This window comes from Dromiciops gliroides, chromosome 2 (genome assembly GCF_019393635.1).
Source record: "Dromiciops gliroides isolate mDroGli1 chromosome 2, mDroGli1.pri, whole genome shotgun sequence".
NCBI classification, from domain to species: Eukaryota; Metazoa; Chordata; class Mammalia; order Microbiotheria; family Microbiotheriidae; genus Dromiciops; species Dromiciops gliroides.
Genome location: NC_057862.1, coordinates 287,771,417 through 287,785,938, shown reverse-complemented (window position 1 = coordinate 287,785,938; position 14,522 = coordinate 287,771,417). Strand labels below are relative to the sequence as shown.

Sequence of the window (14,522 nt, the reverse complement as noted above, 5' to 3'; positions counted from 1 at the left end):
CTTCCTTCCTTCCTTCCTTCCTTCCTCCCTCTCTTCCTTCTTCCATCCCTTCCATCCTTTCTTCCTTAATTTCTTCAGTCTTTGCTGTCCAAGATCTTTCAAAGATCACTCACAGTGACTTACTAATCATAGGGCCCGATATGAATTTATCAAGGGCAACTAAGAATTCTCTTATTCCTTACTTGTGTTGTTTTCAATTTCACATTAGCCATTTTCATTCTGTGTTTTCTAACACAAAAGCCTTCTTTGATTCTTACACATACATAACCCCAATGTCACTAAAAAATAAAACAGAACAAAACATTTTTTTTGTTTCCGCTTTAGATAGGTGGTCTCTCAAGTAGGGCTGGGAGGTAGTCCAACCTAATTGGTTGTGTGATCAACCAATCGAGGGAGCACCATCTCTATAATAGCCAATCATGGACTTGTCTTCAACACCAGCACACAACTCCATTCATTCATTACAGTTCAATACTTCTTTATTCTGCTTCCTCCTGTCACTGACTAGGGACCTGTAGCAGATGTGTAGGCAAAATCCATGTCCCCTCCCCCTACCATTCCCATAGCCTGTCCCCTTTCCCCCACCCCAGCCCTATCAGACCATGGCTGCCACAGGTGCCCCACAATGAATTGGTTTTGCTTTCTGTGGCATTGGCCTAACCCCACAGCCCCACTTTTAGGGGGAAAGAACAAAACAGGGAAGATAATAAGACAAGGATGAGTTTGGTTGTGCATTGCAGATTGCATCTTTTCCCCAAAATATGCCCCTCTTCTTAAAATCCCTATTTCCATCAAAGGCACCACAATCCTTTAGGTCTCCATAGCTCTCAACCTCCCCATTATGTCTGCTTTTCCTTTTGGGCTTTGCTTATAGATTTTGGGGAGTTATTTTCTTTTAGGGCTTTCTCTTGAGAACTCCAGTTCATTTTTTTCCCCCGGGGCAATGAGGGTTAAGTGATTTGCCCAGGGCCATACAACTAGTAAGTATCAGATATTTGAGGCTGTATTTAAACTCAGGTCCTCCTGAATCCAGGGCCAGTGCTTTATCCACTGTGCCACCTAGCTGCCCCCCTGTTCATTTCTTTAATCATTTTTCCAGCCTTCCTTTCTGGATTGGAACTTTGTGTTCTCTTCTCATTATCTATCAAGAGGAAACTAGTTGGCACAGTAGGTAGAGCACCAGACCTGGAGTTAGGAAGACCTGTGTTCAAATTGGGTCTCTGAGACTTAGCAGCTTAGTGACCCTGGGCAAGTCACTTAACTTCTATCTATCTCAGTTTCCACATCTGTAAAATGAGGGTAATAGCAGTACTATCTCACTGGGTTGTTGCCAGGAGCAAATGAAATAAAATTTGTAAAGCACTTCACAAACTTTAAAGCCCTTTTTAAGTGCTAGCTGTATGTGATTTTGCTGTTGTTCAGTCATAGCTGACTTTCTTACCCCATTTGGGATTTTCTCAACAAAGGTACTGGAATTTTGTGGGGTTTATAATATATATAATTATCACTACAATAGTACATGTGTATAATTTATAAATAAGTTAAGTATATATATATATATATATACTCACATATATAGGGGTTAAGTGCTCAAAAATTGTTTTACTGATAAGACTATGTGATAAGAAAAATAAGGAGACCACATATCTAGCAATGTAAGGTCTACAAGCACTTTACATTCATTATCTTACTTGAGCTTCACAACAACCCTATGTCACAGTTAGTAGTAATAATAGCAATAATAATAACTAGCACTACTACCAATATCAATATCCCAGTTTTAATCATGAGAAAACTGAGACTACTCGTATTCCTTCTCTTAATTTCTCTTTGTATCTTCAGAATTTTATCCATGGGAGCCTGGGGACTGACTTCTCTGAATGATTTTAGGCCATTTTATCCTTTTTTTTCACCCTTTAAAATTTGCTCTCCCAAAATATTAGACTAGTGAATGTTAAACTATGTACAACTTTCCTCTCTTCAATCATAAATACTTTCTTTTTCAAGCTTTACCCATTCATTTATCTATCTATCTATTTATTTATTCATTTATCTACCTGTCTATTTTTTGTTTATTTGTTTATTCATTCATTTGTTCATTTGTTTGTTTTCCTGGATGCCTTTTCCCCCCTGGTTGACTAGCAAAACAAATTCTCACATTGGCATTGTACAGAAATGTCTCTCATTCTGAATCCATCCTTCCTCTTTAGACCTCTGGAATTATAGTTGGCCATTAGATTAATTAGAGGTTTTAAGTCTTTACTTCAGCTGAAGTATAACAGATGCTGTGCCAGACTCTGAGTCAAAAAAGACATGGGATCAAATTCTACCTTTGACATTTGCTATCTCAGAGACTGTGGGCAAGTCACCAAACCTCAGAGCCTCAATCTTCTCTTATGTAAAACTGGGGTAATGATACTGTTAGTACTGCTAGTTGTTTTATTACTATTACTACTACTACTACCACCACCACTACCACCATCACCATCACCATCACCACCACCACCACCACCACCACCACCACTACTACTACTCCTACTCCTACTCCTCCTCCTACTACTACTTCCTTTCTCACAGGGTTTTGTGAAGGTCAAGTAAGATTATGAATTTAAAGTGTTTTGTAAGTGAATTACTATATAAATGTCAGTTATTGTAGTTATTATTACTAGGAAGTACCTTCCCCCCCAAAAATAATCTAATGCTGATTATAGATTTGTTTATGAACTCTTATGATAATTTTATCATTTTAAGTATTTGTGATTTTATCAGTGTGCATGTTTCTCCACTATTAAGTGGGTGTAGCAGATAGGGCCTGGAGTCAGGAAGACCTAAGTTCAAATCCTACCTCAGACAAATACTAGCCATGTGGCCCAGGGCAAGTCATATCTCTGTTTTCTCATCTATAAAATGGAATAACAATAGCACATATATCACACAGTTGTGAGGGTCAAAGGAGATAATATTTATAAAGAACTTAGCAAGATTCTTGGCATATAGTAGGGGTTTAATAAATGCTTATTTCCTTCCTCTCTCCCATCAATACCATCACAACTCCCTCAACTTGACTTCAAAGTTTTCTGGTGTTGTTGAAGCTGAAACAAATCATTACGCCAGAGCCAACCTAGTGGTGAAAGGTGTATCTTAATTTAACTAGTCTGGCCCTCAGATGACAGACATAATGTCCAGGTATACACACAGGCCCACCAGCCCACTCTAGGTGGATAGCTGTATACTCAGTACGATCATGGGATGGCTAAAGAAAGGTTGATGAAGACCCTATCATGGGACTCTACCAGATATCTCTGTGGATGCTTGGGTCTAAACCAATTACATGACTTTGGCTAAGCCTCCTCTTGCTGTTACACCTGGGCTCTTTCTTTCTCTCTACTTTTCTTCCTGATATCATTCACATTCCACCCCCACCCCCACCCCCACCTTGACTCCCTTAAAAAACTTCAAATATTATACACAAACCTGCAAGATCATAGTGAGTTAATGCTATGGTGGAGACATTTGTTGTGTATATTTGGAAGTCAAACTAGCTGTAATGGATGAAAGAAGTTTGTGTTGTACAAGTTCATGCCTTAGAAAGACTAAGTAAGGGGGCAGCTAGGTGGAACAGTGGATAAAGCACCAGCCCTAGATTCAGGAGTACCTGAATTCAAATCTGGCCTCAGACACTTGACACTTACTAGCTGTGTGACCCTGGGCAAGTCACTTAACCCTCATTGTCCCACAAAAAAATTAATTAATTTTTTAAAAAAAGAAAAAAAAAAGAAAGACTAAGTAAGGGAAGAAGTTGTCTTTTTAAAAACTGTTGTCTTTATTTAAAAAAAAACTAACATACCATTTATTTAGACAAGAAAATAATTTTTTATGGTTTTCTTTTATATCGAAAGTGGAAGATTTCATATATTTATTTTTTTCTTTTTCAGTAGAATCCATTTCAGTCCATTTCCACAAATTGTTTCTCATTTGGGGATTCACATTTCAATAAAACATATTTACACAGTTAGAGTCAAAAAAGAACACCTGAATTTTGCACACTTATTGACAATCATGGTGACTGTCTTAACATAGTTCAAAAACCCTTTTGCTTTTCCCATGACATCCTTGTTTTCTTTTTTAAAAATTAATTTAATATTTCATTTTCCCTCAATTACATATAAAAACAATTTTTAACATTCATTTAAACATTTTTTTTAGTTCTGAATTCTCTTCTTCTCTTCTTCCCTACCTCCCACCTCATTGAGAAGGCAAGCAATTTGATATAGGTTATACACGTGCAGTCATGCAAAACATATTTAATATCCTTATTTTCTGACCAGTTTTTACCTTCTTTTTTTTCTTTTTTACAAACCTCTATGATTAACTACAATTATCTCCTTTAGTCAGAAATCTGACACTTCCATTGTTGCTCTGGTCGTTTCCAAGTTGTTTTTGTAATTTAAAGAAAGAATAGAGAAAGCAAATGCTGCCTCTGAAGCCCAAACACTGATTTGTTCAGATGTTTCAGTGCTTCATTTTACAATAAAACCATAAATATTTTCAGTTAAAAAAATAAACAGCAGGTTAAGAAGAGGGTAAGGATAGAATTTATATTTCTTTACCATGGCTTAATATATAAGAATGCTGGGTTCTGGGCCATGGGTAGACCATACCTAAAGAGGGACAGTAAAAATATACTGAAGTCTGGGGGCAGCTAGGTGGAGCAGTGGATAAAGCACCGGCCCTGGATTCAGGAGGACCTGAGTTCAAATCCAGCTTCAGACACTTGACACTTACTAGCTGTGTGACCTTGGGCAAGTCACTTAACCCCAATTGCCTAACAAAAAAAAAAAAGAAGAAGAAGAAGATTGCCCTATTGAAGAGGGATTAGGTTGGTTTTATTTTACTCCAAAGGGCAGAACTAGGAACAGTGGTTGGGAGTTGCAAAGAGTCAGATTTTTTTCCTGATATCAAGACACACACCTGACTGGGAAGAACCTCAGAGACTATTAGTCCAACCCCACTCTTGTTGGGTGTTTGGGGTTTTTTGTGTTTGTTTTTGTTTTTAAAAGATGAGGACACTAAAGCCTAGAGAAGTTAAGTGACCTTAGTGTCAGAGGGGAAATTTGAACCTAGTTCCTCTAACCCCAGTGCCACTGTACCACACTGCCTTATTTGTAAAAAGGAAGGTCTTGGACCAAATGACCTCTAGGATGCTTTTTGGCTCAAACTTTTGCAAAAGGGCCGTCTGTGAGATTTTACAGTTCTTGCAAAGGCAGGCTGGTGAAATGGAAAACAGCTCTGGACTCGGAGTCAGAGAACCTGGGTTTAAGTCCCAGCTCTTCTATATCTCCCCTCTTTGGGCAAGTTATTTATTTCCCTTCTCTGGGCCTCAGTTTACCCATCTGTAAAGGAGGGGGTGTGTTGCATGACCTCCAGGTCTAAAACCAATGGCTTTAGGTTCTAGATCATTAACACATCTAGAACCATAAATCTAGAGGTGGAATAAACTACAGGAGGTCATGGTCATGGCTCTTTTTCCTCTGTTCGGAGCCCCCAACCCAGTCAAGCATCTTCTAGATATTCCCAGCCAAGAATCATCATGAATTTCTGAAGCCAGAGGTGAGCTTGACAGATGGGTAGTGGTAAGAAGATGAATGGATTTGGAATCAGAATGCCCGAGTCCAAATCTTGACTGCTGCTATCTCTGTGACTTTGAGCAAGTCATTGACTCTCTGTCCCCGTTTCCTCATCTATTAAATGAGAAGACTTGACTAAGGTCCCTTCCAACTCTAAAGCAATGATGCTATGAGTTAGTCACCAACTAATCTACCAGACCTGTAGCTGATGCTGAGGAGGTGGTCAGGGGATTCCTCCAGAGGGGCCGATGGTCAAGGCACACACAGAGTTCTCTGCGCTCTCCTAGCAAGAGGCAGAATGTCCTGACCCAGCAGCAGCTGTCGACTCTCATTCTGGGATCCATCCCAGGAGGCCATCTTTAGATATTCATAGGATTATGGGAATTAGAGCTGGAAGAAGTCTCAGAGATCACTGCTCTAACCCTTTCATTTTACAAAAAAGAAAATTGATACCAAAAGTGGGGAAATAACTTGCCTACCAACACACACTTGGAAAGTAGCAGAGACAGGACTCAAACTCAGGTCCTCTGACTCCAGAGTCAGTTCTATTTCCACTCATGCCACTTATTTCAGTTATTACCTACAAAGCACATTGGGCATTTGAATGACCTTTGGTTCCTGAGATGTGTCCAGAGCATTTGAGTCATGCCCACAGTGTAACTTATACCCTGTCGCTCCTCTGTCTGGCAGGGTGGCTCATCTATGTCTAATCCCACTGGAGACAAATCTCCTATGTTTGAGAACACATGTCAGAAAGGGATTCGCCTTCTCTGTGTCCCAAGGGAAGGAGTGGGCGGCAATAGGTCATCAGAGAGGAAGCCAGGTAAAGCAGGAAGTGGCCTGAAGGATGAGTCAAATGCCTACACTCTAGTCTTGTATAAGTCACTTCACTCATACCTTACACATTTATTACATTCTGGTCGTGTGCAGGCTACACAATTTACTATTGTTGTTTTTGTTGTTGTTGTTTTGGGGAGGGGGGGTTTTGGGGGTGTGTGAGGCAATTGGGGTTAAGTGACTTGCCCAGGGTCACACAGCTAGTAAGTGTTAAGTATCTGAGGCTGAATTTGAACTCAGGTCCTTCTGAATCCAGGGCCAGTGCTCTATCCACTGCACCACCTAGCTGCCCCCTACACAGTTTACTGTTGAGGAAACTGAGGCAGACAGAGGTTAAACAATTTATCCAGGGTCTCACAGCTCAGCACTAAAGAAGATACAGAAAAACCAGTCTTCTCCCTCATAGAAATTAGAGTCTAATGGATGGAGACAGGACGGAGGCAATAAGGAGGGCTATGATACATTCCAAATAAGTAGGTTTTGAGGGAAATGGTGAAAAGAATGATTAAATTAGAAAATCTCTGATGTCCCTTTCAAGTCCAGTAAGGATAATGATTTCCATTAGTATTTCCTACAGGTTTTCCTTCTGCTTTATTTGGGCCACAAAAATATTTACTTTGCTTTTCATTTACATATCCTTACCTCCACTGGGCACTTGATTCTTACTCTAATTTTTCCCCCTGGATTACAATCAATGCTTCCCTGAAGAGAGTCCATACTTGATTCTTCTCTTTATTTATTTTGTTTTGTTTTGTTTTGTTTTTGTTTTGTTTTTTGGCAGGGCATTGAGGATTAACTGACTTGCCCAGGGTCACACAGCTAGTAAGTGTCAAATGTCTTAGGTCAGATTTGAACTCAGGTCCTCCTGAATCCAGGGCCAGTGCTCTATCCACTGTGCCACCTAGCTGCCCCCGATTCTGCTCTTTAAATCCTGTCCTACCACCCTCACTCCCACACTAACCTCTTTCCCCCTTTTGTCCAGTACTATGTGACATGTTGGGAAAATGCTAACTCCTTCAAGGGAGTATAAACAGAGAGAGGCTCTAGGGAACCTGTTGTTGTGTCGATTTAGTCATGTCCAACTTGGCAAAGATACTAGAGTAGTTTGCTGTTTCCTTCTTCAGCTCATTTTACAAATGAGGAAACCGAGGCAAAGAGTTAAGTGACTTATCTAGAGTCATACAGCTAGTAAGTGTCTGAGGTCACATTTTAACTTGGTTTCTCCTGATTCCAGGCCCCATGCTTTATTCACTGTGTTACCTAGCTGCCCCCAAGGGAATCTACAATCCCTCTTTTTAGTGTCTATTCTCCATATTGACTCACTAGGTTTTTGACCAATTGCGTTTTTCTGTCTGCTCTAGCCCTTTGGATTTGATTAACTTATGAACTCTGCTTTGACCACAGCAGGTTTCCTGTTCTCATTCTAATCACAACTTAGACTACAACATCTCTTCCAAGGAAAGATCTTTCCACTGTTATTTGCTTCTAATCACTAGCTTAGGGGAAGAAAATAAGCATTTATCAATCACCTCTATGCTACAGAGGAGACAGTAAGGCTGATGACTTTGCACAGCCCTACCTCACTTAAATCCAATTCACTGCAAGTCATGACATCACCTCCCAATGTCATGATCCTCTTTGGGAATGAAGGACAGACAGCAACAGACATTCTGTGAGTAAGAAGAGTTCCACTAGGGACCAACTAGCAAGCTCCAGTTGGGCAATGTAGCTCCTCAACCTCTCCTCTCCTCTCCTCTCCTCTCCTCTTCTCTCTCCTCTCTCTCCTTTCCTCTCCTCTCTTTCTTTCTTCTCTCATTCTGTTCATATAGGGAATCATACCCTTACCTGCAGGTGCTCTGTCCAAAGGAATATAAGTTTTGATTGCTTAAACCTCACAAGATGTCCTGGGGTTTAAGGGTTAGAATGTCATTTTAAAAATTAGAGGAGCGGGGCAGCTAGGTGGCACAGTGGATAGAGCACTGGCCCTGGATTCAGGAGGACCTGAGTTCAAATCTAGCCTCAGACACTTGACACTTACTAGTTGTGTGACCCTGGGCAAGTCACTTAACCCCAATTGCCTCACCAAAAAAAAAAATTAGAGGAGCTGGGAAGAAATGACCTATCAGATCCACAGATGGGGTAGAGTTCATGAAGAACCAAGACACAGAATCACAGAAAGTAAAATGGAAATTTTGATTACATAAAATTTAAAAGTTTTTACATACACAAACCCAACAAAGCAAGGGTTAGAAGAAAAGAAAATAAATGTGAAAAAATATTAGAATTTTTTTTTCTGACGAAAGTCACATTTCTAAGATACATAGGGAACTGAGTCAAACTTAAAAGAGTAAGAGCCATTCCCCAACTGGTAAATTGTCAAAGCCTCATTCATTTAAGACAGTTTTCATAGGAAAAAATCCAATCAATACTCATATGAAAAAATATCTAGATCACTAATAATTAGAGAAATGCATATTAAAAACAACTCTAAGATTCCATCTCACACCAAAAACACTGGGCAGGCAGGATAGATGGTCCCCATGAACAAGTCTCCCTTCCAATGGGCTACCTTTTAAGCAGTTCTGGGGATGGATGGAGACTCTCACCTTAATGCCAGGCTGCAGGCTCTAGATGGAAATGCCTTTGGGGGTGTGAGGGCTTTCACCAGAACTAAGATTAGTTTCCTAATACCATGACAAAAAAAAGAAAGTGACAAATGCTTAAGGCACTATGTGGAAACAGGTACTGTGATTGTTGGTAAGAAGTACAAACTGGTCTAGCCATTCTGGAAAGCAATTTGGAGCCATGCCCTAAAAGCCATATGCATCATATGCTCTGACCCTGCCATACTACTTACTACTAGGCTTTTGCCCCCAAGAAACCAAACAAAGAGGAAAAAGGCTTAAATTTTTTTTATTTATTACAGATCTTTTTGAGGTGGCAAAGAATTGGAAATTGAGAGGGTACCCATCAATTAGGAAAGGGCTATACACACCAAATATGGCAATATAATGGATTATTATTGTGCCTATAAGAACTGATTAATGGGATGGCTTCAGAAACCTGGGAAGACTTTATAAACTCATTTGGAGTGAAATTAATAAAACCCAATAGAACAATTTATATAATAACAACAATATTTTAAGGACAACTTTGAAAAGCTTAAGAACTCTGATCAAAGCAATAACCAACCATGATTCCAGATGATTCATAAAGAAGCATGAGACTTAACCACCTGATAGAGAGGTGATGGCCTGAGAAATATTTTTTGGATATGGCTAATGTGGAAATTTGTTTTACTTGACTATACATGTTTGATAAGGATCTTTCTTTCTTTCTTTCTTTCTTTCTTTCTTTCTCTCTGTCTTTCTCAATGAGGAAAGGGGAAGCACGAGGAAGAAAAGATAGATTTTCATTGATTGGAAAATTCTTTTATTAAAAAAGACAATCTGTTGACCAGGAAAATATTTGCATCAGCTATCACCAAGAAAAAGTCCGATAACCAAGATATATAGTGAATTAACACAAATATATAACACTAGGATCCAATCCTCAGTAGATAAGTGGTCAAAGAAATGAAGATATACAAAAAAGAATTGCAAACTAAATGATGGTTTGAAAATCAAATCACTCACAGTACAGTAAGATAAATACAAATTAAAGGAGCAAATTAAAAGAACTCTGAGGTTTCACCTTACTCTATGAAAATTTGCAAAGGTGGGAATCTAGGCACACTAATACACTGTTGGTGGAACTGTAAATGGAATTATACCCCAAAAATGAATAAACTGTTCATACATTTGACCCATCAATCCCACTACCCCAAGAGCTCCAAAATAAAAACAAAGTTCCAATCTATACCAAATCATAGTAGCATTCTTTGTAGAAGCAAAGATCTGGCAATAAAAAGGGTGCCCATCAATTGCAGAAGAGCTGAAAAAAGCTAGTTTATGGATGTAATAGAATATCATTGTTTTCTAATGGGCTATGAATATGAGAAGAGTACTATGAACTGATGCATAGTAAAATAAACAAAATAATGATGGTTTTGGTCTAGGTAACCTCTAAGGTCCCTTCTAGCTATAAATCTATGATGCTTTGGTGATCTCAATCAGTTTACGTGGGTTTAATTATCATCTCTAAGTATTTAACTCCCAGAATTATACATCCACCCCCAGTTGTGCTCTTAAGCTCTAGTCTTATCCCAACAACTGCCTATTAGACATTTCCAACATCCAATTGTTATCTCCAATTGTCTTGTAGTCATTTCAAGCATGGTTATGTCCAAAACAAAACTCGTCTTTCCTCCTAAACCCAGACCCTCTTTAGAACTTTCCTATTTCTGTCAAGAACCACCATCCTTCCATTCTCCCAGATTTGTGAACTCAAACTTCTATGACTCACTCTCCCTCATTCCATCAATTGCACAAGTTCCCAATTCTTGTCATTTCTACCTCTCCCATGGCACCTGACCCTTTCTCTCCACTCACACAGCCCCAACCCCAGTTCAAGCCCTCACATAGCTCCTCACAAAGACCATCTGCAAAGGTACGGAAGTTGCCATAAATATCATTGCAAAAGTAACCACGGGGCAGCTAGGTGGCGCAGTGGATAAAGCACCGGCCCTGGATTCAGGAGTTCCTGAGTTCAAATCCGGCCTCAGACACTTGACACTTACTAGCTGTGTGACCTTGGGCAAGTCACTTAACCCCCACTGCCCTGCAAAAACAAACAAACAAACAAAAGTAACCATGCCAGTAAAATCCACAGATTCTTAAAGTATGGGAGCATGGACATTTATTAAAGGCCTACTATGCAAAGAGCCTTGTGTTGGGCCCTGGGGAGACAGATGAAAAACAACTTGGGTTTAAGGAGAGCAGTATGGTGCAGTATGTGCCTTGTATCTTGAGTCAGGAGTCCAAGGTTCAAATACTGCCTCCAAAACTTATTTACCTATGTTTATCTTCAGTGTCCTCATGTGTAAAATAGGGCATAGGGAAGCTGAACGGTAGATAAGAATGCAGGGCTTGGGATTGGGAAGCCTTGAGTTAAAATCTGACCTCAGACACCGTGTGACCCTGGGTAAGTCACTTATCCTCTGTTTGCCTCAATATCCTCAACTATAAAAATGGGGATAGTAATAATAATTGTAATCACCCTGAAAACCTTAAATGCTAGCTACTATTATTACTTTAATTATCTATTTTCAGGGTTGTTGTGCTATAGAAATGGGAATTATTATTGTTATTACAGTTCAATGTGGGGATATGACATGGAAACAAAGAAGCATGATTCAAGACAGAATGTGACGGGGCAAAGAAAGATTAAAGATTCAGATGATGTGTTCCAAGAAAATGCAGAGAGAGAGAGAGAGAGAGAGAGATCAGACTGAGTGTATATGTCAGTAACTCCATTTTTTTGCCCCAAATTTCCTTTTTAAAAAAAATAAATCATTTCAAAATGTGTATTTTCTTAGTTCCCATATTTAAGCAATAAATCTCTCTCCCACGTGTGTCTTTCAGGCAATGGTGTGGTCATCCACTTACCTGGCCTATTTGAAGAAGCAGAAAAAAACGAGAAGAAAGGTAAGTCTGACCTGCTTTTGCCTCCTTTACTCTGAAAACCGCATCCATTCTTCCTACTCCAATAGGTCCCGAAAAAGCATTTCATGGACAGTGCTTTTCAGCACTTCTCCCATCTGAGTTAGTTCCTTTCAAATACCTGAAAATTTTGGCAGGACCAACTCAAGAGCTACAGCCACCTGGCTAATTCTGGCAAAAGCACAGGGGTATTATCACTTGGGTTTCCCAGCTGATCCCATGGATCGTCTTTGGTACTGTAGAATAAGACCCAAGGATAAAACTTATATGGAACACAGTGGTTCAGATCAGTAAGAAACTAGGGACTGATTGTTACCAACTATCCTCCTTACCTTTTACTTACAAACCAAACCTATGAGATAAGTTGATAGTATTTTGATTTAAAAACCAAACAAAGACCTCTGACCACAGAGTTATTGGCAGAGTTGCTATCCAGAAAGATCTCGATAGGCTAGAACAATGGACCAAATCTAACAAAATGAAATTTAATAGAGATATCAATGTAAGGTCTTCCACTTGGATTAAAAAAATAATAATTATGTAAATAATTTTAGGAGATATCTTTAGACAATAGTTCTTTTTAAAAAAAGACATAGGGCTTTTTATTTTAATTAATTAATTAATTTATTCATTCATTCATTCATTTGTTTGTTTGTTTATTTATTCATTCATTCATTCATTCATTTAGTTAGTTAGTTTTTGCCGGGCAATGGGGGTTAAGTGACTTGCCCAGGGTCAAGCAGCTAGTAAGTGTCAAGTGTCTGAGGCCGGATTTGAACTCAGGTCCTCCTGAATCCAGGGCCATTGCTTTATCCACTGCGCTACCTAGCTGCCCGGGCTTTTTATTTTTAAAAGCTTATTTTGCAAACCTTAATATAACTCAGAAGTGAAATGGTAGCCACAAGAAACTAAAAGGATCTGAATTGACCTTGCCAAAAGCTTATGTTTGAATGAGGGAGTGGATGGTCTCACTGTCCTTTGCTCTGTTCAGACCACACATGAGGTACTGGGCTCACTTCAGGGTACCACATTTTAGAGTTGCTGGAGAGCAGCCAAAGAAGGGCAGCCAGGAATGGGGAGAGGACTGGAAATCCATCCATAGGAGGATCAGATGAAGTCTACAAAAAACTCAGTGATGAGGGGAGGTTAAGGGGAAGTCAGGATGGGATCATTGTCTTCAAGTATAAAATGTCTATGAAATGGAAGCGGAATTGTATTGGCTGTGCTTGGGCCCACAGCAGTACATTCCAGAGCCCAGTTACCATTATCTATCAGCCCGTAGCCATTCTCCTTGCTTCCTCAATGAGTTCAGGGCTTGAGTCCCAGTCTTTTTCTCCACCCCAACTCCTTCCCTCATAGTAGGGGACTTTAACATACAAAGTCACATTCCCTCAAACCCTTCAGCATCCCCGTTGCTCAATTTACCCATTTCCCATTACCTGCAGCTCCCCTCCATCTCAGCTACACACAGAGATGGTCATAGTTCTTATCTTTGCCCACAAATGCTCTCTGAAATTCCTTTTATCTGATTATATTTGATCATTCCATCTTTTTCTATGCCTTATTACAACTATTCCCATTCTTCATCCTCACCATGATCCCTATTCCCTCCATCCCTCAGTTTTCCCCCAGGCTCTTGCTCCTTCCTCAGAAATGGTCTCCTTCCTTCCCCATCTTGACCCCTTGGTAAATCAATTTGATTCTATACAGTCCTTTACTCTGTAATCCCCTGCCTGTCATTGATCATGCCTTGCCAAACCCCAACACTGTTTTCATAGCATTGTTCTTTTTTGATTCTCTTCCCACCTATCTGACTTCTCCTAAGCTAGAGCTTAACCTATCTATGTCACATCCACTAACTGTGGGTATCCCCCAAGGCTCTGTCCAGGATCCTCTTCTCTTCTCCCTCTTTACCATCTCATCTGGCAATTTCATGAGCCCATATGGCTTCATTTCTCATGTAGAGAGCTGTGTGTGTGTGTATAAATCTATATCTCCAGCCTTTTTCTCTTCCCTGAGCTCCAGCACCAAATCACCAGCTACTTTTTGGATATATCAAATCAGATGCTTCATAGTCATCTCAAACTCAATACATCCAAAACAGAACTTATTATCTTTTCCTCCAAACCCCTCCCTGGCTTCATCCCACATTTACTATTCTTGTCAAGGACACCACTATCTATCAAATTACCTAGGCTCACAACCTCAGGGTCATCCTCAACTCCTTATTCTTACTCACCTCATGTATCCAATCTGTTCTCAAATCTTTTAATTTCTACCTCCACAACATCTCTCATGCTTGTTCCCTTCTCACTATTTACATTACCACCACTCTGGTACAGGCTCTGGACTATTTCACCTGGACTATTGTAACAGCCTTCTAATTGTTCTCCCTGCCTTAAGTCTCTCCATACTCCAATCCATCCTCCACTCAGCTGCCAAAGTGATTTTCCTAAAC

The 14,522-nt window shown here is 39.8% G+C and overlaps 1 protein-coding gene across 1 annotated transcript in view; it reads left to right on the top strand.

The window, feature by feature from the left end:
- The window catches only part of ADSS1 (adenylosuccinate synthase 1), a 91,333-nt gene that overhangs the window by 42,243 nt on the left and 34,568 nt on the right, over positions 1-14,522 (top strand). The window contains exon 3 of the mRNA XM_043986593.1: positions 11,987-12,049. Within this exon, the coding sequence (XP_043842528.1) occupies positions 11,987-12,049 (63 nt within the window). The remainder of the gene's footprint in view (positions 1-11,986; positions 12,050-14,522) is intronic.